At 52.0% G+C, this 25,516-nt stretch overlaps 1 protein-coding gene and 1 pseudogene across 1 annotated transcript; both read right to left on the bottom strand.

The window, feature by feature from the left end:
* Positions 1-6,239: 6,239 nt before the first annotated feature.
* Positions 6,240-12,717, bottom strand: LOC119942090 (annotated as a pseudogene).
* A 392-nt stretch (positions 12,718-13,109) lies between these two features.
* LOC119942081 (maestro heat-like repeat family member 5) lies at positions 13,110-24,347 on the bottom strand. Its single transcript, XM_038762738.1, is given in 15 exon segments — positions 13,110-13,128; positions 14,505-14,560; positions 16,968-17,116; positions 17,890-18,114; positions 18,901-19,042; positions 21,193-21,239; positions 21,708-21,776; positions 21,995-22,097; positions 22,399-22,524; positions 22,638-22,793; positions 23,060-23,238; positions 23,442-23,583; positions 23,896-24,010; positions 24,191-24,266; positions 24,269-24,347. Coding segments are annotated over 15 exon segments (1,683 nt in total).
* Between the last annotated feature and the right edge of the window lie 1,169 nt (positions 24,348-25,516).

The following is a 25,516-nucleotide window of genomic DNA, read 5'->3' as shown; positions in this document are numbered from 1 at the left end:
ATGGTTCCAAGATGATTTGGCAGATTTTGTTCTAGAAAATTTTAATTCAGCACAGTCCTTCAAGATGATCCCATAAAACAGTGCTTTATAAAACCTCCTAGCTGGCTTTCTACACAGTTTACATTATGAAGGCATCAGAACTTCCCAGCAGGGAGAGGTGCCAGGGGAAGAGGGAGGCAGAACATTCTGTGAAGCTTGGTAGGAAGAATCCAGGTTGACTGTGGGGGTATGTGCAGTTTCCGCCATGGCCCTGGATCACGTTCCTGGGCTCTAGAGTGGGGAAAGCCAGAAAATGTGTTTTCCTCCACTGTCCCAGCTCATTTTCCAGCCACTGGAGAAGCAGCATGATATAGTGGTTAGAGCACGGGCCCCAGAGTGAGAAGGTTGTGGTTCTTATCCTGGCCCTGCAACGTGTCTGCTGTGTGACTTTGGGCAAGTTGCTTCACTTCTCTGTGCCTCAGTTCACTCAACTGCAAAAATGGGGATTGAGACTGGGACCCCCATGTGGAACAGGGACTGTGTCCAACCCAATCTCCTTGTATCCACCCCAGCACTTAGTACAGGGCCTGGCACACAGTAAGCTCTTAACAAATACCACATTTGTTATTATTTTCCTGGGCTCGGGAGCAAAGTTTGCAGTGGGGGGAGGGGGACCATGAGGAGAGCAGGAAAATGAGTTTCCCTCTGCAGTGCCAACTCATTTTCCTGATTGATCTCCATGGTATGGAGGAGAGCTGCTGCTGCTGCCGTGCCAACACTACCATGCTTGGAACTGCAGAGGAGGGAGTGCCGGGATAGGCACAAAGAATTTTGGAAGGTTCATGCTGTCAAACATCCATCTCCTCTCAGAGAAGGTGGAAGAGATGAAATGAGAAGCCTTATGTTTGTTTTCTCTTTATTTCAGAAGAGCATTAAAAATTCCTCTGGGGCCAGAAGCGATCCAAGGCAGCCGCGAATCCTAAGACTGGGTTATGCTAAATGGCACAGGTATCAGGCTAGCACCAGATTACCTCGTATGACTGGGAGAAGGGAGAAAGGCGTGGTGGTTTGTGTGCCTCAAATGGGTAAACTTGATAGGATGCTCAGAAAAATCTGTAAGCCAACCAAACGCCTCTGAGAAGCAGCATGGCTCAGTGGAAAAGAGCCTGGGCTTTGGAGTCAGAGGTCATGGGTTCAAATCCCAGCTCCGCCAATTGTCAGCTGTGTGACTTTGGGCAAGTCACTTCACTTCTCTGTGCCTCAGTTCCCTCATCTGTAAAATGGGGATTAAGACTGTGAGCCCCACGTGGGACAATCCCTCTTCTGTAAAATGGGGATTAAGACTGTGAGCCCCACATGGGGCAACTTGATCACCTTGTAACCTCCCCAGTGTTTAGAACTGTGCTTTAAACATAGTAAGCACTTAATAAATGCCATCATCATTATTATTATTAACACAGACTCCTTTAGACTCCATGCTTTGGAAAACCAGTCATATTCAGTTGAACTGATGTATTGCAACCCATTAATGTATATCTAGGATTCTTCTGTGTTACTTGTTCTGATAATACTATGTCCCATTCGTGCCTTGCAGTTAATAATTACTTTGATATTATGTACTAACTATATGCTAAGGGCTGTACTGAATACTGGGGTAAATACTAGAGTATCAAGTCAAACAGAGTCCCTGACTCACTTGGGGCTAACAGGCTAAGTAGGAGAAAGAACAGGTATTGAATCGCTGTTTTACAGATGAGGAAATCAGCTGTCACAGAGCAGATGAGTGGCAGAGCCGGGACTAATCAATCAATCAATCAGTGGCATTTACTGAGTGCTTACTTTGTGTAGAGCACTGTACTAAGTGTTTGGGAGAGTACAATACATCACAATTAATTGACATTACAGTCTAGATCGGCACCAGGGTTTTTCCTTTTTGCTTTTTACGATGCTTTTTGCTGTGGGAGACTGAGCCTCTCTACCGCCCCCTGGTGGCATTAGGCATTTATCTGGGAGACTGTGCCTGTACCGGACCTGCTGATGATTAAGATCTTAAATTTTGCAGTTTTTCTTAATATTTTCAGCCCCAGAATCAACTAGATGTAGTATATGTATATGCCCAAAGTCACTAGTAGATGTAGATAATAATGATAATAGTAATAATAGTAATAATGATGATGGTATTTGTTAAGCTCTTACTATGCGCCAAACACCGTTCTAAGCACTGGGGTAAGTACAGGGTAATCAGATTGTCCCACGTGGGGCTCACAGTCTCAATCGCTATTTTACAGATGAGGTAAATGAGGCACAGAGAAGTTAAGTGACTTGTCCAAGGTCACAGAGCAGACAAGTGGCGGAGGCGGGATTAAAATAATAATAATAATGGCATTTATTAAGCACCTACTATGTGCAAAGCACTGTTCTAAGCCCTGGGGAGGTTACAAGGTGATCAGGTTGTCCCAGGCGGTGCTCACAGTCATCATCCCCATTTTCCAGATGAGGGAGCTGAGGCCCAGAGAAGTGAAGTGACTCGCCCAAAGTCACACAGCTGACAAGTGGCGGAGCAGGGATTTGAACCCATGACCTCTGACTCCAGAGCCCGTGCTCTTTTCGACTGAGCCATGCTGCTTCTCTAACCCTGCTTCTCTAGAACCCATGACCTCTGACTTCCAAGCCGTGCTCTTGCTGCTAGGCCATGCTGCTCCTCTTGAAATGTAGATCAAGTAGATGCAGAGATCCATCTTTAGCCTTGTCCATTAAATCTTAGCCAATAGAGTGCAGATGTGTGATGATCAATAATGAAAATAGTAATAATGATGGTATTTGTTAAGCGTTTACTATGTGCCAAGCACTGTTCTAAGCACAGGGGTAGATACGAGGTAATTAGGTTGTCCCACGTGGGGCTCACTGTCTTAATCCCCATTTTACAGATGAGGTAACTGAGGCACAGAGAAGTGAAGCGACTTGCCCAAAGTCACACAGCTAAGTGGTGGAGCTGGGATTAGAACCCACAGCCTCTAACTCCCAAGCCCGGGATCTTTCCACTAAGCCATACTGCTCTACTGTGGACAGTAGAATCTATGTGCGTCAAGAAATGGGATATCTGAAAGGGTTGGCCATTTTAAATTTGAAGGACTTTTATCACATTTCACTTGCTTGTTTTTCCATATTCTCCTCTACTTCATAAACAGTTGAAAATGATCATGCCCTGTGCTGACCCTGGAGTGAAGGGTTGGCAGACTGGCTCCAGGAAGAATCTGAAAACTCCAATGCATCAATTTCAAAGCTCCATCACCCCAGATCTTTATGGCTAGACTCTGGACAGAGGAATTAGATTTAATTGAAGTTGTATTCATCATCCTCCAGAACAATCTGCACACACAATACAGAGAAGCAGCAGGGGTGTGTTGGAGTGAATAGAGCACAAACTTAGGAGTCAGAAAGACCTAGGTTTTGATTCCAGCTCTGCCACTTGCCTGCTGTGTGACTTTGGCCAAGTCATTCAACTTCTTCGTGCCTCAGTTATCTCATCTATAAAATGAGGATTATGACTGTGAGCCCCATGTGGGACATGGACCGTGTCCAACCTGATTACTTTGTATCTACCCCAGTGCTTAGTACAGTGCCGGGAACCTAGTGAACACTTAACAATTACTATAAAAACACACACACCTCAGTCATTATGGCCTGAGTTTCTTAAATGAAGATTCTTTAAATGTGATTGAATGTTTTGGGAAAAAAGCATAAAAGGTCAGATTTAAAGAGAAAAATGGATTGAATTCTTAGTACAATAATATAATTACAATTTGAAATGTAAACGATTAAAACAGAATCGATAGATATATCCTCTCACTCCCTGAATCATGTTTTAAGGAAACCAACTGAATTTATGTTTGCTCTTTCTTGTTCCATGGGATCTTCTCTATAATTCAGTTGATATTAAATAAATATTTCTGCTATAAGCATAGTGATATTTTTTCAAAAATCAATCAAGTAATGAAAATAAATAAATGTAAAATGAAACTAGGGGACAGCAAACTGAATAAAAACAATTGAAATTGAACTTGATCATTAAAGTCATTGACACAGAAACATATATAGCATCTTATTTCTATAGACCATAGGTATGTCAGATTATTTTACATGTAAGAAAAAGTGCACTCTATAAATACGATGGGTGGATTGATTGGTTTATGTGTCTGGAAGAAGCCCCTGGCTGTTTTAGACTCCCCCAACATGAGGGGTAAGAGGTACAAGAGCCGGTCAACTGCCTCTTTCATAGTTCCTCAAGGAGCCTCGTTCAGCTCCCAGAGGCCCCTCCCTATTTCCCCTAGCCCAGCAACCCACTCCCCTACCCCTCATCAGCTGAACTCTCCAGGCTGACCTAAAGAATCCCACTGTCCTCATAGATGCCGGCATTTATGCCAACTGCTGGTGCAGGCCTGAGTTAAGGTTGAAATCCTCCCCAAAGAGGAGGCTTAATAAGATTCCCACCAGAAGCTGGCCTGGAGCCCTCCCCACAGCACAGACCCCAGTGGGTGTGCAGGCCCCAGTCTCTCCTCTGTCTCTAATCTTAATCAACCTTCCCTCTTCCCTTGAGGCTCTTCAGTCTCCTGCTCCCAGCCCCCGGGCAGGCCCGGGTCCAGTCTGAGACCCCAGCTTGGAATGGGTAGCACTCAGCTAGGAGTCCTGTCTGGGTCCTTGGCTCCCCAGACTATGGGATTCATGAGGGTGTCCTCCCCCCAGGCCGAGGAGCTGCCCCTCTTCCCAGCCAGGGAACAGAGTGAAGAGAGTCACAGTGGGAGGGCTCAACAGTAGTAGTAGTAATCAGTGCTTCCTCTCTCCTCTAGAGAAACAGTTGGGAAAGATGAGGGAGTAGATGGTGGAGTGGGGGTGCTGGAGCTGAGGAGATGGTTACGATTTTGCCAGTGAAGTACATGGCAAAGCCAACATGGGCAGGAAATGGGAAGGCATTGGCATTCGGGGTTAAAGGAGAGAATTAAAGGTCAGGCATTGTCGGTGAGAGGAAGAAAAGTGTTACTGGACAAAGGCGAGGGCAGAGTTGTAGCTTGGGGATGAGTCTGAGATGGATGTGGTAGAGCTGGTGGCTGGATTTCTGCCCACAGAGCTCTGCAGGAGGAGCACCTGACAAGGGGAAGTTTACTGTGGAGTGGGGGGAGATTGTTGGAGGTATGGGGGCGCAAGGGATGGACGAACTCGGTGGAGAGGGCAGACTTGAGGGTGGGGATTTGTGCATCAAGAACGGGGAGGTTGATGAGGGAATATTCAGATGGGACAAAATGGCCTGGAATAAGTGGAGGTGCTTAAGGCTCTCCATCACCTCTCCCCCTCCTACCTCACCTCCCTTCTCTCCTTCTACAGCCCAGCCCGCACCCTGAATGAATTCATTCAATGAATGAATGAATGAATGAATGAATCCATACCTTCTAGGGAAGCAGTGTGGCTCAGTGGAAAGAGCCCGGGTTTGGGAGTCAGAGGTCTTGGGTTCTAATCCCACCTCCGCCACTTGTCAGCTGTGTGACTTGGGGCAAGTCACTTAACGTCTCTGGGCCTCAGTTGCCTCAACTGTAAAATGGGGATTAAGACTGTGAGCCCCACGTGGAACAACCTCATCACCTTGCACCCTCCCCAGCGCTTAGAACAGTGCTTTGTGCATAGTAAACACTTAAGAAATGCCATCATTATTATTATGCTTATTATTCTGATTCCCAGGCCCACGCCCTTTCCAGCAGGCCAGGCTACTCTAATTACATCTGTACATCTGTCTGCAGGTCTAATTTGGCCCAGGAAATGTGGACGGGTAAAGGTGATCCAGAATGTGGACAGAAGGTACTTAGAATTCTAAATTTAAATCCAGTTCAAAGTTTCCACACCCTCCTCCTCTATGTCACTTGGTCCATGGGCACAGCTGCCCAGACGCTGTGGAAAGATAGGAAGCAATGTCCAAGGTTGTAGTGGTTGCAGGAAAAGGTGAGGAAGTACGAAAACAGTGGTGAGGGAGTAGAGTAGGAGAGGGCAGAGGCCGGAGTCACAGGGTCCCCAGGAGAAGTCCCTGGGAATGCTGGACCTGTCAACTTTACTTCAATGACATAATGGCTCAAACTTCCCTGATTCAGGACAAAAACATTCACATCCCTCTACTGCTCATCTGGAACAACCTGAGATTGCAATTCTGGGCAACTTGAAGAGAGAGGGTTATCCGGCTTCAGTTCAGGAACAATTTGAACGTTTTTACTTCAGATTCAGTCTTTGGGAACCGAAATGGCTGTGGCATCACGTTGAACCCTGCTGCTTTTGAGCAGGATGCTAGGGAGTCCTTCTGGACTCAGCTTCTCCAGCAGCCGACACCACCGTGGCAGCAGCTGCCACTGCCCCATTGGAAGGAGAGGATGGCATTGAGCCCATTGTCAGATCTCGAGAACCGGGGCCTGCTTTGATCTGCCTCAGTCAAGAAACGGTTCCTATTCAGTTCAGGGCAAAATGCTATGAGTGCAAAAGAGTAGCAGTAGGAGTAATGAGAGTTAGGGAGCAATGCCTTCTCCCACGTCGGCGCATCTTTCAGAAGCCCCAGGCCACTCCGGGCTCCGTGAGCCCATGGAGCAGCCTGACATTGGGACTGGTCCCGCCACCGCCTCTTCCTGATCCTCTTCTCCTCTCCCTCAGGTTGTCACCCTCCAGCACTGACTCCTCTTCATCCAAATGGAGCTGACAAAGTCACGGATCCAGGGCGAAGGGTCTGTTCTTGGACGTTGAAACGCTGAAATGAGGGGAAAGTTCATGGGAACCCGGAGCCGCATTTCCCTGGGCAACAACCAAACTCTCCACCTCCTCTTCTCCTCCTCCAGCTCAACCTCCCCATTTTCCTCTTCCTCCTCATTCTCCTCCTACTTGGACCCTCAAAGGGTTCTCCCTCTCTCTTCCCCATTCCTTCCCAACTTCGCTCAGTCTTCACATATCCAGGCCAGAGGGGTCCAGGGACTGGAGGTAGAGGGCAAGGAATAGGTGGGAGAATGAAATGCTTAGCCGTGGAGACTGGAGGGGAGATCCTAATAGAGAATAGATTGAGAAGAGAACAAAGCAGGGAAGAAGGGGAAGGGGAGAAAGTAGTGAAAGAGTCCAGGGCAGGGGAGAGAGGGACAGGAAGAAAGAGGGAGTTGAATTGAGGAAAATACAGGCTGGAGGGAGAGGCAGACAGAGGGCATCGATGCTGTTGTCCAGGACTCACTCTGGGAGAGATAGTTGAAATCGTTTTCTGAGAGCCACGCCTCTCCCCTACTGTAGTAGGTGATGTATATTGGTGGGAATAAATGACGAATCTGCCATGTTCAAGGCCAGCACTCTGTCCAATCGCTCGCTTTCCAGGGGAACTTTCCAGGGCCGGGATCCACTTGGTGCCCTGAGAGCCCAGGGACCCCGGTGGTAGTGGAGAGAAGGGTCTGAGAGGGGCCGTCCCTGGGGCCGGGGGTGGCCAGAGAGGCTGTTCCACCCGGCCTCCGACTTCCCCGCTCACCAAGGAAGAGCACAGCAGTTGCTTGCACCCCTGTCTAGGGGCTGTTGGTGTAGCCCAGAGCCTAGGAGATAAACATCTGGAGGCTGCCCTTTAATGTCTTCATTTGGGGAGGAAGAGAGTGAGACCGCAGCCCGACCCCTTCCCAACCTGCTGTGGATGCCAACACACCACAAACCTCCCTGGTCCCACGGTCTTCAGAGAATCACTGCCATCTCCATTCCCTCTCCAGGCACTAGGCATCGTCCTCCACCGGCCCTTCCAGGCTCCCGACCACCGAATCCCAGTGCTGTTGCGAGCTCACCCCAAGCCACCTCCCTATGGAATCCAGGGGTCTCCCCACAATTCCCACCGGAGCCCGCGAGGACTGCCCAAGACCGTCGTGAGCCCGCTCACCATATATAGCCAGATGGTGCAGGAGGCCCCGTGCAATCCCTGCTCCCCCATCAGTTCCAGCTCACTGATTTAATTTTCTCCCAACCCAGGCTGTGGGTCAGGGAGAAGAAAGTCTCTCTGGCTTTCTGGAGAAATAGGGACAGATGCCGGTCAGTGAGACAGAGAGGCCAGGTACCAAGTGACGGAGAGAAAGGGAGGGGCCGAGGCAAGGCTGGGCACACAGACGGCGAGTGACTTACTTTCTGTATGGCAGCATCCTCGTCCATCATGTGGACGAGGACGGGCAGGATATGCCGGATCAATTCCCGCCGGAGCCCAGTTTGCTTCTCCCTGACCCCGCCATGGCCCATGGCTCCAAGTAGCTCCAAGGCGGCAACGCACACTCGAGCTCTCTCCTTGGGGGAACACACAGCCGGGGTTGCCAGAGGGAAGGGCCGAAGGCAGGCAGTGGGTGGTTGGGTGGGGGTGGGGACAGCTGTGTTGGGGATGAATCTGGGGAAGGGGCAGCCCCGAGGTGGTTCTGAATGGGGAAAGGTGGGGCAGAGAGGAGAGAAGGGCAGAGTAGAGCAGAGGACAGTCCTTTCTGGCTAGGAGTCAGAGGGTCCTAGCCTCACGGCCCAGAAGCTCAACCCCGGACCCCAACTGCAGGCCTAGGAATCACGTCGTTGATGTAGGGGCCCAGCATTGAAGCGATCTCCTTCTGGAGACCCTTCAGACCCCACTGCCCCAGGCTGTGGGCCACTATGATTACAGTGGCCAAGGCCTCCATGAGGGACTCCTCTCCCTCGTAGTATAGTCCCTCCAGTAGGGCTGGAAGCTGGGCCTGGAGCAGTGACCCCTGAGGGGACAAGAAGAGAGAGCAGGGTCGAGAAGGGCTTTCGCCTCTGTCGGCCTCCTGCCGCCACCAGGCCCTCCCTGAGGAGATGATGGGGGTGGCGGGATCCAGGGCTGAGATCTCCCTGCCCCGGCTCCCTCAGGCTAGGCTCTGGGCTCTGGGCTCTGGGTCCTGGGGCGGTGGGGGCCGGGCCTCAGCCTCTCACCTTTTCCAGGTTAAGAGGTTGGCTGTTGAGGGCCTGGAAACTGGTGATCCGATCCGTGGGGTCGGGGTCCTCCAGGCCATCCTGCAGTATGCTCTGGAGAGCCGCAGGTACCAGGACTAACTCCCACTCGGGGATCCAGATGAGCTGCCGAGAGAAACACCATCTGTGGATGGGTCGTGGGAGGAGGCGGGCCCCTCGGGGAAGGGGAACTTGGGTCCCCCGAGAAAGTATGGAGATTCACCGGGCGCTGCAGGGGGAGGGCCGTCCACAGCGGAAGAGCTGGAGCAACGGATCAGCTCCTCCCGGCTCCTCCCTCTGCCCCCTGAATCCTGCCCACTCCCAACCCCACCCCACGCTGTCTCCTAGTGTCTGGGGCTCCACGGTCCCTGCCTGGCTCCACTGGCCCCACGCTTGGCACGGCACGGTCTTCACAGGCCCTGTGGCACTGGCACTTACATCAGCCAGGAGGCCCATGGCAACACCCCGTCCCTGCGAGCCCATCCCGGGCAGATGAGTCGCCATCACCGTCAGGAGGCCACCCACGACGGGGTACCTGTTCTGGACCATTGTCCTGGGGAAGACGGCACAGCCAGTCTGAGCCCAGGGGGTTGCCCCGGAGCCCTGGGGCTGGGAAACCGGAGCTTGGGGTATGGAAGAGCTGGGCCAGGGGGTTCCCGATTAGGCTCCTCCTGCCGGCCCCCTCCCCCAGCCCCATCTCCCCGGAGACCCTTGTGCTTCAGCTCCCCTTTACCTGGCCTGCAGGACCACGCCCTCCTGGAAGGTTTCCAGGAACGAGAACAGGTCCCAGCCGTCCTGCAGCTCCAATGAAGTGAATGTCGTCCAGCTGTCCTGGCTGGAGACCAGTCCCTTCAGGTCCTCCAGAGAGGTCCTGAGGAACATCCGATCCGTCACCAAAACGTGCCGATCTCACCTTCGCAACATCTCCAAGATCTGCCCTTTCCTCTCCATCCAAACTGCTACCCTGCTGGTTCAATCTCTCATCCAATCCCGACTGGATTACTGCATCAGCCTTCTCTCTGATCTCCCATCCTCCTGTCTCTCCCCAGTCCAGTCTATACTTCACACTGCTGCCCGGATCATCTCTGTGTAGAAACACTCTGGGCATGTCACTCCCCCCCCCTCAAAAATCTCCAGTGGCTAGCAGTCAACCGACGCATCAGACAAAGACTCCTCACTCTTGGCTTCAAGGCTCTCCATCACCTCACCCCCTCCTACCTCACCTCCCTTCATTACTTCTCCAGCCCAGCACGCACACTCCGCTCCTCTGCCTCATACCTCCTGCCTGTGCCTTGTTCTCACCTGTCCTGCCGTCGACCCCCGGCCCACGTCCTCCCCCTGGCCTGGAACGCCCTCCCTCCTCACATCTGCCAAGCTAGCTCTCTTCCTCTCTTCAAAGCCCTACTGAGAGCTCACCTCCTCCAGGAGGCCTTCCCAGCCTGAGCCCCCTCCTTCCCCTCACCATCCTCCCGGCCCTACCTGCTTTCCCTCCCCACAGCACCTGTATATATGTTTGTACAGATTTAGTACTCTATTTATTTTACTTGTACATAATAATAATAATAATAATAATAATGGTATTTGTTAAGCGCTTACTATCTGCAAAGCACTGTTCTAAGCGCTGGGGTAAATACAAGGTGATCAGGTTGTCACACATGGGGCTCAGGGTCTTATTCCCCATTTTACATATTTTACATATGAGGTAACTGAGGCCCAGAGACGCTAAGTGACTTGCCCAAAGTCACACAGCTGACAATTGGCAGAGCTGGGATTCGAACCCTTGACCTCTGACTCCAAAGCCCATGCTCTTTCCATTAAGCCACGCTGCTTCTCAGCATGTAGTAAATAGTAATAGTAGTAGTAATAGTAATAGTAGTAATAGTTGTAGTAATAGTAGTAATAGTTGTAGTAATAGTAGTAATAGTAAATAGTACATATTTACTATTCTATTTATTTTGTTAATGATGTGCATCTAGCTTTACTTCTGTTTATTCTAATGACTTGACACCTGTCCACATGTTTTGTTTTGTCGTCTGTCTCCCCCTTCTAGACTGTGAGTCCGTTAGTGGGTAGGGGCCATCTGTATATGCTGCCAACTTGTACTTCCCAAGCTCTTAGTGCAGTGTTCTGCACACAGTAAGTGCTCAATAAATATGAATGAATGAATGAATGAATAGCCGTGGGGGCGGGGAGGCGAAAGCGGTTGTTAGGAAAACGGACTTGAGGAAGTCACGGAAATGCCCTTGACTGTGACAGATTCCCCCAGCCTGAAGACTGGGACACATATCGGAGCAGCTCCCCAGTGGCCCCCAGCCCCACCAGTTGCCAGTTTCCAAATCCTGGTGTGCCCAGCCTCGCAGACCAGCAGGGACCACCCAGGCCCCACAACACCCTCTCGCCCTGCCCACCTCCCAGCGCTCCCTTAGTCCAGGATCCAACTTCCCCAGGCCCCTTTCCTGCTCAGAGCAGAAACTGGGACCCACATTTGTTTGCTGCATTTTTGTCCCTGTCAGTTTGGGCCCATTTAGAGGCAAAGGCAGCAAACTCTCCTCCCCGACTCAGTAGCCTCATCGACCATCCACAGAGCACCAGAATAGAAGTCAGGGACAGCTTCCTCCTGAGTAGAGCCAGTGTAGCCCCTCAAATCTCCACCGGCACCTCCCACCCACCATGTTGACACTACTACCCCCTTTGGTCGGTCCCTGCCTGCCAACATTTCAAACCCCAAGGACCGGGCCCAGCCCCAAACGCCGGCTTCGGCAGAAACCACCCGCCACATCAGGCTGTGGCTGCACCCACACCCGCAGGCCTGTGGGCCACCTTCTCCTGCCCCGTTTCCCAGCTCCCCTCACCTCCAGGGATGAGGGTGGAGGGCATGGTGTGCTCTGTGGCCTCCTGCTCCCTCTCTGCCCACAGGCCCAGCTCCAGCACAGAGTGCACCTGGGTGAGGAGGACCAGGAAGAGCTGGGGTGAGAACTGGGTTAATAAGATTCCTACCAGCAGCTGGACCTGAGCCCTCCCCCCAGCACAGACCCCAGTGGGCCTCACCCTGGGTTTGGAGGCCCCAACCTCTCCACTGTCTCTGCTCTCAACTGACCTTCCCTCTTCCCTTGAGGCTCTTTGGCCTCCTGCTCCCAGCCCCCCAGCAGGCCCGGTTCCAGCTTGAGACCCCAGGTTGGAATGGGTAGTGCTCAGCTAGGGGTCCTGTCCTGGTCCTTGGCTCCCCAGACCTTGGGATTCATGAGGGTGCCCTCCCCATAAGGCCCAGGAGTTGCCCCTCTTCCCAGCCAGGGAACAGAATGAAGAGCGTTAAAGTGGAAGGACTCAACGTAGTAGCAGTAATCAGTGCTTACACTCTCCTCTCAAGAAACAGTTGGGAAAGATGAGGGAGTAGATGGTGGAGTGGGGGTGCTGGAGCTGAGGAGATGGCTACGATTTTATCAGTGAAGTGGATGGCAAAACCAACATGGGCAAGAAATGGGAAGAAGTTGGCATTCGGGGTTAAAGGAGAGAATTAAAGGTCAGGCGTTGTCGGTGAGGGCAATTGTCGATAGGGGAAGAGAAGTTTTGCTGGGCAACAGTCTCTGCCCTTAATGAGCTTAGAGACTAGAGGGGGACAAGAGGGAACAAGAGGAAACTGCTACTTCTGGGGCCCTGAAGGACAAATTCAACCAGCCTCACCGAGCCATCTTCCCCTGAAGCTTCTACCTGGTGGGCTGTGGCTCCAGACTTGTGTAGCAGCCCGGGGAGAATCCCCATTGCATGGCTCACACTGGCTGAGCAAAAGCTCTTCAATCTGAAGCAGTGTGGCTCAGTGGATAGAATACGGGACTGAGAGTCAGAAGGTCATGGGTTCTGATCCCGGCTCTGCCACGTGTCTGCTGTGTGGCCTTGGGCAAGTCACCTCACTTCTATGAGCCTCACTTACCTCACCTGTAAAATGTTGATTAAGACTGTGAACCCTATGTGGGACAGGAACTGTGTCCAACCTGACTACCTTAGATTAATCCCAGCATTTAGAACAGTGTTTGGCACATAGTAAACACTGAACAAGTACCATAATAACAACAATAATAACAATCATGGTAATAATTAGTATTATTATTAATCTGGCCAGGACCTTCCTGTTTAGGCTTTCCCCTGGACTGTGGTCAGGGGGTCAGCAGAGGCCTGAGGAAAGAAGAGCCAGGAATGGGGAAAGTGTGGAGCTGCCCCTCACAGAGGTACTCCTACTGAAATGATAATAATAATAATAACGATGGCATTTGTTAAGCGCTTACTATGTGCCAGGCACTGTTCTGAGCTTGGGGGGTGGTGGAGGGGATACAAGGTAATCAGGTTGTCCCCCATGGGGCTCAGCATCTGAATCCCCATTTTACAGTTGAGGGAACTGAGGCCCAGAGAAGTTAAATGACTTGCCCAAAGTCACATAGCTGACGAGGGGCAGAGCCGGGATTCAAACTCTTTCCACCGAGCCATGCTGCTTCTCGCTACTGTAGCCACGGCTCTGCTCCCTGGCATGTGCTTGTAGGTAGGGTTTCACTATGGACTATGGGTTTTTTGGCTGTAGACAAATGAAAAGACATTAAAATGATCAAAATGGCAAAACAACATTGAAAAGTAAAGTCCAACGTCTGATATGAGAGCAAAAGAGCATCACAGCTCAAAGGGCAGTTTCAGATTTGGTGGGGCTGTTCTGAGTCCAACAGTCCCAACTGTCACAATCTTCCCAACATTCTCAAGGTTGGGGACGGTTGGGCCCCCCGGGCCTTCTGCCTGTCCGTTTGGGGGGCTTGGGTGGCATTTGGGTTGGGCCGATCCTTTGGCTGGCAGCGCTATAGGGTTCTGCTGTTGGAGGAGTTGCGGGATCTCACATCGCTACTATATCCTTATCCTGCCTTAGGCCGTGCTAGAAGAGAAGGTCTGCACACAGTACTCTGCATGCAGTAACTGCTCAAAAATAATTAGGATAATGATCGTGATGATGGTATTTATTAAGCACCTACTATGTGCCAGGCACCGTACTGAGTGCTGGAGTGGATACCAGCCTACTGGGTGGGACACAGTCCCTGTCCAGCATAGGGCCCACAGTCTTAATCCCCATTTCACAGATCAGGTAACCGATGCCCAGAAAAGTGAAGTAACGTGCCCCAGGCCACACAGCAGACAAGTGGCGGAGTCAGCATTCGAACCCATGACCTTAGGATCCCTGGGCCCGTGCTCTATCCACCGTGAGGATACCAAGGACGTCGATGATGGTGATAGAAGAGTTTTGTGGGGCACCCAGCAGACAACCAGCTGAGGACCAGGTGAGTAAATCCAAGATCTGAAAGTGCTTCAAGGAGAAGGGAATGAGTCACCCTAACCTAAGGCAGCTGGGAAATGAAGGAAGATTAGGACAGAGTAGGCCTTGTTGGATTTGGTTCTCGAGGAGGGATTGGAGCCCTTCTAGGGCAAATCTTGTTGACATGAAGGCATTAAAAAATGACTTTTTATTTGTCAAGAAGAGAGTTGGTGGAGTGGTGAAGGCAGCTGCTGCCTGTCACCTGTTTATGGACTTTTGAAAGTAACGGCCATACGGATGTGAGATGACAGCTGGAACCTGGGGATGCAGAGGACTTTCGTTGAATAGTTCATCTATAATTCATCTCTTTTTTGCTCTTTTATTGCTCCCTAATCAATTCCCACACCACAGTCCCCACCAAACCTTGAACTTGAGGTGACTTTTCCCGGGTCACACAGCAGTCAAATGGTGGAGTAGAATTAGAACCCAGTTCTTCCAACTGCCAGGTCCACGCTCTTTCTCCTAGTTTGCTCTTACTGTACCCGTATGTCTGTCTGCGAATGTAATTTGGCCTAGGGAAGCAGACTGTCCTTGACTAAAGAAGTTTCAGAGTGTAGGCAAAATGTCACTTGGAGTTTCTGTCACCCAGGAATGAATGAATGAATGAATGAATGAATGAATGAATGAATGAATGAATGAATGAATGAAGGGAGCAAGCCAGGGTGATGCCGAAGGGAGAGGGAGAAGAGGAAAGGAGGGTGTAGGCAGGGAAGGTCTCTCGACGGAGCTGTGCCTTCCATAAAGCTTGGAAAGGGGAGAGACTAACTGTCAGATTTGAGGGGGGGGGGGGGCATTCCAGGCCAGACATAGGACCTGGGCGAGAGGTTGGCGGCGAGAGAGATGAGCTCTAGGTACAGTGAGAAGGGTAACATTAGAGGAACGGAATGTGTGGGATGAGTTATTGTAGGAGAGTAGCGAGTTGAGGTAGGAGGGGGCGAGGTGACTGACTGCTCTAAGGCCAATGGCAAGGAACTTCTGTAGCATTCTGCAGAGGTGGATGGCAACCACTGGAGCCACCTGTATATATGTGTATATGTTTGCACGTATTTGTTACTCTATTTATTTTATTTGTACATATTTATTCTATTCATTTTATTTTGTTAATATGTTTTGTTTTGTTGTCTGTCTCCCAGTTCTAGACTGTGAGCCCACTGTTCGGTAGGGACCATCTCTATATGTTGCCAACTTGTTCTTCCCAAGTGCTTAGTACAGTGCTCTGCACACAGTAAGCACTCAATAAATACGATTGAATGAATGAATGAATGAATGAATGAAATCATTCAGTTTGAGGTGATGGGAGCACAGCCAAGTGGAGGTGTCTTGAAGACAGGAGACTATGCAAGACAGCAGAGAAGGAAAGAGCTCAGGGCTGGAGAGAGATCAGGGCTGGAGATGTAGGTGAGGATGGGTCTGAAATGGATGTGGTCGACCTGATAGCTGGATTTCTGCCCACAGGACTCTATGGGTTGAACACCTGAGGAGAGGAAGCTTACTGGAGATTGGTGCGAGATCACCAGAGGGAAAGGGGTACAAAGGACAGGCTCAATGGAAAGGGCAGAATTGAGGGTGGGGAGCTGGGCATCAAGAGAGGGGAGGTTGATGAGGTGATTTCAATATTGAACTTGATGGTCTGGGATAAGTGGAGGTGCTTAAGAGACTGGAGGTCTCTGGGGAGGGAGAAGACAGTCTGCAGAGGAGAGAAGGCAGCTGAGGAGGTGGTGGTTGGAGAATGGGATTTCACATTTGGCGAGTTGAAATGGGAGGAAACGAGACCCTGCCCACAATGGCCCGCTCCTGAGGATCTGAAAAAGAAGTTCTTGCTTGCCACGGCTAGGAAAAATCTTTATTCCTTGAGCGGAGAATACCCCCTCTTTACCATGCTGCGATTTGTCGGCGGTGCGGGGGAGGGTGTTGGGGAAAATTTCAAGGAGCTGCTGTGAAGCTGGAAATGGTTGCCTAATATCTGTCTTTTTCCTTTTTTTAAAAATGGTATCTGTTAAGCACCATATGCCAGGCACTGTACTAAGCACCGGAGTAGATGGTAGCGAATTAGATTGGTTACAGTCCATGTCCTACATGAAGTTTATAGTCTTAATCCCTGTTTTCCAGATGATGTAACTGAGGCACAGGGAAATTAAGTGACTTACCCAAGGTCACACAGCAGACACGTGGAAGAGCCAGGATCAGAACCCAGGTTCTTCGAACTCCCATGCCTGTGCTCTTTCCACTAGGTCACTTTGAACTGTGTTTCCTGAAGGATTAGGGTCATTTTGATCGTTGACCCATCTGTCAGGTGAAATCCTTCAAGATCACCAGCACACCGGTAATCCAGTCAATTGCACCTTAGGTAATTTGTTCATTTGTCTCGGACCCTGCTAAGCCTGTCTCCTCAACCCTCACTCCCCTCCAATCCCAGAGTTGAGACCCCCAGGCCCGGAGACATCAATTAATCAATCAATTGTATTTATTGAGCATTTACTGTATGAAGATCACTGTATTAAGCTCTTGGGAGAGTACTATGCAACGCTAGTACTATGCAACTATATTCCCTCCCCACACTGAACATAGAGCCTGGAGGGGGACAATGATAGGCAACTGCTACTTCTGGGGCCTGGAGGATAAATTCAACCAGGCCTTCCCAGTCACCTTCTCCTGAGGCTCCTACCTGATGGGCTGAGGCTTCAGACTTGTGCAGCATCACAGGGAGAATCCCACTTGCATGGCTCATCATGGCTGATCCGGAGCTCTTCGATCTGGCCAGGACCCTCCTGTTGAGGCCCGGCTCTGTACTGCCGACAGGGGGTCGGCCGAGGCCTGAGGAGAGAAGGGCCAGGAGTGGAGGAAGTGGGGAGCCGCCCCCTAGAGAAGTTCTCCTGCTGTAGCCTCCGCTCTGCTCCCTGGCACGTGCCGCTCAGGGTTAACGATAGATAAATGAGAAGAGCTTAAAATGATCAGAACAGCAAAACAATATGGAAAAATCAAGTTCAACGTTTGAGATGAGAGCAGAAGAGCTTTGCAGCTCAAAGAGGTTTTCCATCTCCTCACCACATTGACTGGGCTGTTGAGAGTCCAGCGGTCCCCAGAGTCGCAGTCTTCCCAACATTCTCAAAGTTGGAAAGGCCTGGGTCCCGCTGGGTCTTCTTCCTGCCTGATTGGTGCGGGGCACGATGGGAGTCTTGGATGGCATTTGGGTTGGGCTGACTCTTTCCCTGGCAGTGGGCTACAGGGTTCTGATGTTGGAGTGGCCAGGATCTCACACTGTTACTGTGTCCTTATCCTGCTTATTGCTGTGCTAGAGGAGAAGCTCTGCACACAGTATTCTGCACACAGTAAGTGCTCAAAGTGCTCTGTACTAATCGCCGGGGCAAGTACAAGGAAATCCGGTTGGACACAATCCCTGACCTGTGGAACTCTCAGTCTCAATCCCCATATGAAGTGTGCAGTTTGCACTTCAGCATATCACTTCCCATGATCACAGAGGAGCCAGACTGGTAGGCTCCAAGGGAAAAGGTAAATGTCGACACACCCATCGACTCTTCTAAGAGCAGAAGACAGTGGAACTATAATTAGTAGATTAGGGTCATAACGCGGAAGAAGCTCGATGTAACGGTCAACAAGCGTAGTATAAAGATTGGGGGGAAACGTCAGTTGCTGCTGCTCACTGCTATCCGAGAGGACAGCTGAGACAGTCTGGGCAGGGGACCTTCCGACGGGAACGTAGGCCTGTACTTGGCTGCTCACTGTCCTCCTTGGGGAAGGCAGGGGCAGCCTGGGCCTGAAGGGTTTCTTGGCCAGGAAATGCCCGTGTCGGTCTGACCCGTTAAGAACCCGGACATCAAATGGGACTGATCGCCCCACGATAGGAGATTTTCAGTGCTCCTGAGTTGAGGGCTTAAATAATGCCAGAGATCTCATCACCCCTGATTTGAGGGCTTAAGAGGAGCAGGATCGGTTGGCTAGATTTTTTTCTGTATGTCAATCAATATTTTCTTACTGTGATACTGAATACCGTGGTTTATTCTGTCTGTGAAACTGACTCACCAAACCCCTTCTCCTTAATTGACTCTATTGGGAAGTAACACCATTTCCAGATGAGGTAACTGAGGTGCAGAGAAGTGAAGTGACTTACCCAAGGCCACACAGCAGACAAGTGGTGGAGTAGGGATTAGAGCCCATGACCTTCTGACTCCCAGGCCCGTGCTCCCGGCCCCCCAGCAAGCCCAGTTCCAGCGTGAGACCCCAGGTCGCAATGTGTAGGGCTCAGCTAGGGGTCCTGTTCCGGTCCTTGGCTCCCCAGACCCTGAGATTCGTGAGGGTGCCCTCCCCACCAGGCCCAGGAGCTGCCCCTCTTCCCAGCCAGGGAACAGAATGAAGAGAGTCACAGTGGGAGGGCTCACCGTAGTAGCAGTAATCAGTGCTCACTCTCTCTCCTCTCAAGAAGCAGTTGGGAAAGAGAAGGGAGTAGATGATGGAGTTGGGGTGCTGGAGCTGAGGAGATGGTTACGATTTTGTCAGTGAAGTAGATGGCAAAACCAACATGCGCAAGAAATGGGAAGGCATTGGCATTCGGGGTTAAAGGAGAGAATTGAAGGTCAGGCCTTGTCGCTGAGGGCAATAGTCGATAGGGGAAGGGAAGTGCTGCTGGGCAAAGGCGAAGGCAAAGTTGGGGTTGAGGCTGAGATGGATGTGGTCGGGCTGGTGGCTGGATTTCTGCTCACAAGAGCTCCGCAGAATGAGCACCTGACAAGGGGAAGTTTACTGTGGAGTGGTGGGAGATTGTTGGAGGTATGGGGGCGCAAGGGATGGATGAACTCAGTGGAGAGGGCAGACTTGAGGATGGGGATTTGTGCATCAAGAACGGGGAGGTTGATGAGGGAACATTCAGATGGGACAAGATGGCCTGGAATAAGTGGAGGTGCTTAAGGTATTGAAGGTCTCTGTGTGAGGGAGAGGATAGTATGGGGAGGAATTGGGCTGTGTGAGATGGAAGGCACGTGAGGAGTTGGTGGTCAGAGAGTGTCAGTTCAGATCTGGCAAATTGATATAGGCAGAATCTATGCCCTGTGCCCTGTGTCCTGCTCCTGAAGATCAGAAAAAAGGCCCTCACTTGCCACAGCTCTGGGAAATATAATCCCTTTGTCTGAGAAAAGCCTCTCTTTCCTGGGCTGCCATTTTTCAGAGGTGAGTTGGAGTGGGCTGGAGGGACTCATATAAAAGTCAGGAATGCAATTTCTCCTCTGGAGATAACTCCTGATCACATGAAAAAGGGGAACTTCCAAAAGCTGGTGCAAAGTTCCAAGGTGATTGGCTAGCTGATTGCCAGATTCCAATCTTCTGGGTTTCCTGAAGTATTAGCATCATTTTACTGATCCTGTATCAACTGGAAGTGACTTGCCAATGTCCCACAGCAGTCGAATGGTGGAACTAGAAATAGAATTGTAGATTAGACTACTAGCCTGTAGGCCTTCTAGAACATAAGCCCGGTGTGAGCAGGGATTGTCTCGATGGCTGAATTCTACTTTCCGAGCACTTAGTACAGTGCTCTGCCCACAGAAAGCGCTCAATAAATACCAATGAATGAATGAATGAATGAAAGAACCCGTACCTTCTAGGGAAGCAGCGTGGCTCAGTGGAAAGTGCCCAGGTTTGGGAGTCAGAGGTCATGGGTTCTAATCCCACCTCCGCCACTTGTCAGCTGTGTGACTTTGGGCAAGTCACTTAACTTCTCTGGGCCTCAGTTACCTCAACTGTAAAATGGGGATTAAGACTGCGAGCCGCACGTGGGACAACCTCATCACCTTGCACCCTCCCCAGCGCTTAGAACAGTGCTTTGTGCATAGTAATCGCTGAACAAATGCCATCATTATTATTATGCTTATTATTCTGATTCCCAGGCCCACATCCTTTCCAGCAGGCCAGGCTGCTCTAATTACGTCCTTACATCTGTCTGCAGGTCTAATTTGGCCCAGGAAATGCGGGCGACTAAAAGTGATCCAGAGTGTAGACAGAAGGTACTTAGAGTTCTAAATTTAAATCCGGTTCAAAGTTTCCACACCCTCCTCCTTTATGTCACTTGGTCCATGGGCACAGGTGCCCAGACGTTGTGGAAGGATAGGAAGCAATGTCCAAGGTTGTAGTGGTTGCAGGAAAAGGTGAGGAAGTATGAAAAGGGTGGTGAGGGAGCAGAGTAGGAGAGGGCAGAGGCAGGAGACACAGGATCCCTAGGTGAAGTCCCCGGGAATGCTGGACCCGTCACCTTTACTTCAATGATGTAATGGCTCAAACTTCCCTGATTCAGGACAAAAACATTCACATGCCTCTACTACTCATCTGGAACAACCTGAGATTGCAATTCTGGGCAACTTGAAGAGAGGGTTATCCGGCTTCAGTTCAGGAACAATTTGAACGTTTTTACTTCAGATTCAGTCTTTGGGAACCAAAATGGCCGTGGCATCACGTTGAACCCTGCTGCTTTTGAGCAAAATGCTAGGGAGTCCTTGTGGACTCAGCTTCTCCAGCAGCCAACACCACAGTGGCAGCAACTGCCACTGCCCCGTCGGAAGGAGAGGATGGCATTGAGCTCATCAGCAGACCTCGAGAACCCGGGCCAGCTTTGATCTGCCTCAGCCAAGCAACAGTTCCTATTCAGTTCAGGGCAAAATGCTATGAGTGCAAAAGAGTAGCAGTAGGAGTAATGAGAGTTAGGGAGCAATGCTTTCTCTCACGTGGGCACATCCTTCAGAAGCCCCAGGCTACTCTGGGCTCTGTGAGACCATGTAGCAGCCTGGCACTTGGACTGGTCCCACCACCACCTCTTCCTGTTTCTCTTCTCCTCTCCCTCAGGTTGTCTCCCTCCAGCCCTGGCTCCTCTTTGTCCACATGGAGCTGACAAAGTCACAGATCCAGGGCAAAGGGTCTGTTCTTAGACGTTGAAATGCTGAAACGAGGGGAAAGTTCTTGGGAACCCGGAGCTGCATTTTCCTGGGCAACAACCAAACCCTCCACCTCCTTTTCTCCTCCTGCAGCTCAACCTCCCCCTTTTCCTCTTCCTCCTCATTCTCCTCCTGCTTGGACCCTCAAAGGGTTCTCCCTCTCTCTTCCCCATTCTTTCCCATCTTTGTTCAGTTTTCACGTATCCAGGCCAGAGGGGTCCAGGGACTGGAGGTAGAGGGCAAGGAATAGGTGGGAGAATGAAATGCTTAGCCGTGGAGACTGGAGGGGAGATCCTAAAAGAGAATAGATTGAGAAGAGAACAAAGCAGGGAAGAAGGGAAAGGGGAGAGAGTAGTGACAGAGTCCAGGGCAGGGGAGAGAGGGATGGGGAAAAAGGGAGAGTTGAAGTGGGGGAAATACAGGCTGGAGAGAGAGGCAGACAGAGGGCATCGATGCTGTTGTCCAGTCTCCACTCTGGGAGAGGTAGTTGAAATCGTATTCCGAGAGCCACGCCTCTCTCCTACTATAGTAGTTAGTGTACATTGGTGGGAAGAAATGAAGAATCTGCCATGTGCTAGGCCAGCACTCTGCCCAATCGGTTGCCTCCCTGGGGAACTTTCCAGGGCTGGGATCCACTTGGTGCCCCCAGAGCCCAGGGGCCCCAGTGGTAGTGGAGAGAAGGGTCCGAGAGGGGCCGTCCCTGGGGCCGGGGGTGGCCAGAGAGGCCGTTCCACCTGGGGGCTCTGACTTCTCCGCTCACCAAGGAAGAGCACAGCAGTTGCTCGCATCCCTGTCTGGGGGCTGTTGGTGTAGCCCAGAGACTGGGAGATAAATATCTGGCAGCTGCCCTTTAATGTCTTCATCTGGGGAGGAAGAGAGTGAGACCCCAGCCTGACCCCTTCCCAACCTCTTCCCAACCTGCTGTGGATTCCCAAACACCACGAACCTCCATGGCCCCGTGGTCTGCAGAGAATCACTGCCATCTCCATTCCCTCTCCAGGCACTAGGCATCGTCCTCCACCAGCCCTTCCAGGCTCCCAGCCACCTCATCCCAGTGCTGTTATGAGCTCACCCCCAGCTACCTCCCTACGGAATCCAGGGGTCTCCCCACAAGTTCCCACTGGAGCCCAGAAGACTGCCCCTGAGGGTCCTGAGCCCACTCACCATATAATTCCAGATGGTGGGGGAGGCCCCATGCACTCCCTTCTCCCCCATCAGTTTCCAGCTCACGGACTTGATTTGCCTCCAACCCAGGCTGTGGATCAGGGAAAAGAAGGTCGTTCTGGCTTTCTGGAGAAATACGGCAGATGCCAGTCAGTGAGACAGAGAGGCCAGGTACCAAGTGATGGAGAGAAAGGGAGGGGCCGAGGCAAGGCTGGGCACACAGACAGTGAGTGACTTACTTTCCGTACGGTAGCATCCTCATCCATCATGTGGACAAGGATGGGCAGAATATGCCGGATCAATTCCTGCCGGAGCCCAGTTTTCTTCTCCCTGACCCTGCCATGGGCCATGACTCCAAGCAGCTTTAAGACGGCAACGCACACTCGAGCTCTCTCCTTGGGGGAACACACAGCCGGGGTTGCCAGAGGGAAGGGCCAACGGCAGGCAGTTGGCGGGTCTGTGGGGGTGGGGACAGCTGTGTTGGGGAAGAATCTGGGGCAGGGGCAGCCCTAGGGTGGTTCTTAATGGGGGAAAGTGGGGCAGAGAGGAGAGAAGGGCAAAGCAGAGCAGAGGGCAGTCCTTTCTGGGTAAGAGTCAGCGGGTCCTGGCCTTGCGGCCCAGAAGCTGATCCTCAGACCCCACCTGCAGGCCTCGGAATCACGTTGTCAATGGAGGGGCCCAGCATCAAAGCAATCTCCTTCCAGAGACCCTTCAGACCCCAATGCCCCACGCTGTGGCCCACCCTGATCACAGTGGCCATGGCTGCCAAGAGGGACTCCTCTCCCTCGTGGTATAGTCCCTCCAGGAGAGCCGGAAGTTGGGCCTGGAGCAGTGACCCCTGAGGGGACGAGAAGAGAGAGCAGGGCGGAGAAGGGCTTTCGCCTTCATCAGCCTCCTGCCCCCAACTGGGCCCTCCCTGAGGAGATGATTGGGGTGGTGGGCTCCAGGGCTGAGCTCTCCCTGCCCTGGCTCCCTCAGGCTGGGCTCTGGGCTCTGGGCCCTGGGGCGGTGGGGGCCGGGCCTTGGCCTTAGCCTCTCATCTTTTTGCGGGTTGAGGGGTTGGCTGTTGAGGGCCTGGAGACTGCTAACCTGCACCGTGGGGTCAGGTTCCTCCAGGCCACCCTGCAGTATGCTCTGGAGAGCAGCAGTTTCCAGGACTGACTCCAACTCAGGGATCCAGATGAGCTGCCAAGAGAAACACCATATGTGGATGGGTCATGGGAGGAGGTGGGCCCCTTGGGGAAGGGGAACAAGGGTCCCCCGAGAAAATATGGAGACTGACCGGGCGCGGAAGTGGGAGGGCCGTCCGCAGCGGAAGAGCCGGAGCAATGGATCAGCTCCTCCCGGCTCCTCCCTCCGCCCCCTGAACCCTGCCCACTCCCAGCCCCACCCCACGGTGTCTCCTAGTGTCTGGGGCTCTATGGTCCCTGCCTGGCTCCACTGGACCCATGCTCGGCGCGGGACAGTCTCCGCGGGCTCTATGGCACCGGCATTTACCTGGGCCAGGAGGCCCATAGCAACGTGCGGTCCCTGCGGGCCCATCCTGGGCAGATGAGTCACCACCACCGTCAGGAGGCCACCCACGACGGGGTACCTGTTCTGGACCATTGTCCTGGGGGAGACAGCACAGCCAGTCTGAGCCCAGGGGGTTGTCCGGGAGCCCCGGGGCTGGGAAACCGGAGCTTGGGGCATGGAAGGGCCGTGCCAGGGGTTTCCCGATTAGGGTCCTCCTGCCGGCCCCCTCCCCCAGCCCCATCTCCCCGGAGACCCTTGTGCTTCATCTCCCCTTTACCTGGCCAGTAGGACCACGGCCTCCTGGAAGGTTTCCAGGCACGAGAACAGGTCCCAGCTGTCCTGCAGCTCCAATGAGTGAATGTTGTTCAGCTATCCTGGCTGAAGACCAGCCCCTTCAGGGCCTCCAGAGAGGTCCTGAGGAACATCCGATCCATCACCAAAACCTGCCGGTCTCGCCTCGGCAACATTGCCAAAATGCACCCTTATCTCTCTATCCAAACTGCTACCCTGCTGGTTCAATCTCTCATCCTATTCCGACTGGATTACTGCATCAGCCTCCTCTCAGATCTCCCACTGTCCTGTCTCTCCCAACTTCAGTCTATACTTCACACTGCTGCCCGGATCATCTCTGTGCAGAAACGATATGGTCATGTCACTCGGCTCCTCAAAAATCTCCAGTGGCTACCAGTCATCCTACGCATGACGCAAAAACTCATCCCTCTCGGCTAGTCATGAAGCTGACTCCCAGCAACTTGAGCCCCCCTCTCTGCAACCAGACCCTCTTATGGAGAAACATAAGGGAGCAATGCCTTCTCCCATGTGGGCGCATCCTTCAGAAGCCGCAGGCACTCTGGGCTCTGTGAGGCCATGGAGCAGCCTGGCACTGGCACTGGTCCCACCACCACCTCTTCCTGTTTCTCTTTTCCTCTCCCTCAGGTTGTCTCCCTCCTGCCCTGGCTCCTCTTTGTCCACATGGAGCTGACAAAGTCACGGATCCAGGGCAAAGGGTCTGTTCTCAGACGTTGAAACGCTGAAACGGGGGAAAAGTCATTGGGAACCCGGAGCCACATTCTCCTGGGCAACAACCAAACCCTCCACCTCCTCTTCTCCTCCTCCAACTCAACCTCCCCCTTTTCCTATTCCTCCTTATTCTCCTCCTGCTTGGACCCTCAAAGTGTTCTCCCTCTCTCTTCCCCATTCCTAAACATCTTCTCTTAGTCTTCACATATTCAGGCCATAGGGGTCCAGGGACTGGAGACAGAGGGCAAAGAAGAGGTGGGAGAATGAAATGCTTAGCCATGGAGACTGGAGGGGAGATCCTAAAAGAGAAGGTATGGAGTAGAGAACAAAGCAGGGAAGAAGAGGAAGGGGAGAAAGTAGTGACAGAGTCCAGGGCAGGGGAGAGAGGGATGAGGAGAAAGGGAGAATTGAAGTGGGGGAAATACAGGCTGGAGAGAGAGGCAGACAGAAGGCATTGATGCTGTTGTCCAGGACTCACTCTGGGAGAGGTAGTTGAACTCGTCTTCCGAGAGCCACTCCTCTCCCCTACTGTAGTAGGTGGTGTATACTGGTGGGAAGAAATGAAGAATCTGCCATGTTCTAG

The sequence above is a fragment of the Tachyglossus aculeatus genome, chromosome 2 (assembly GCF_015852505.1).
Source record: "Tachyglossus aculeatus isolate mTacAcu1 chromosome 2, mTacAcu1.pri, whole genome shotgun sequence".
NCBI lineage: Eukaryota > Metazoa > Chordata > Mammalia > Monotremata > Tachyglossidae > Tachyglossus > Tachyglossus aculeatus.
The sequence above is the reverse complement of the archived record's forward strand: the minus strand, read 5'-3'. Positions and strand labels throughout refer to the sequence as shown.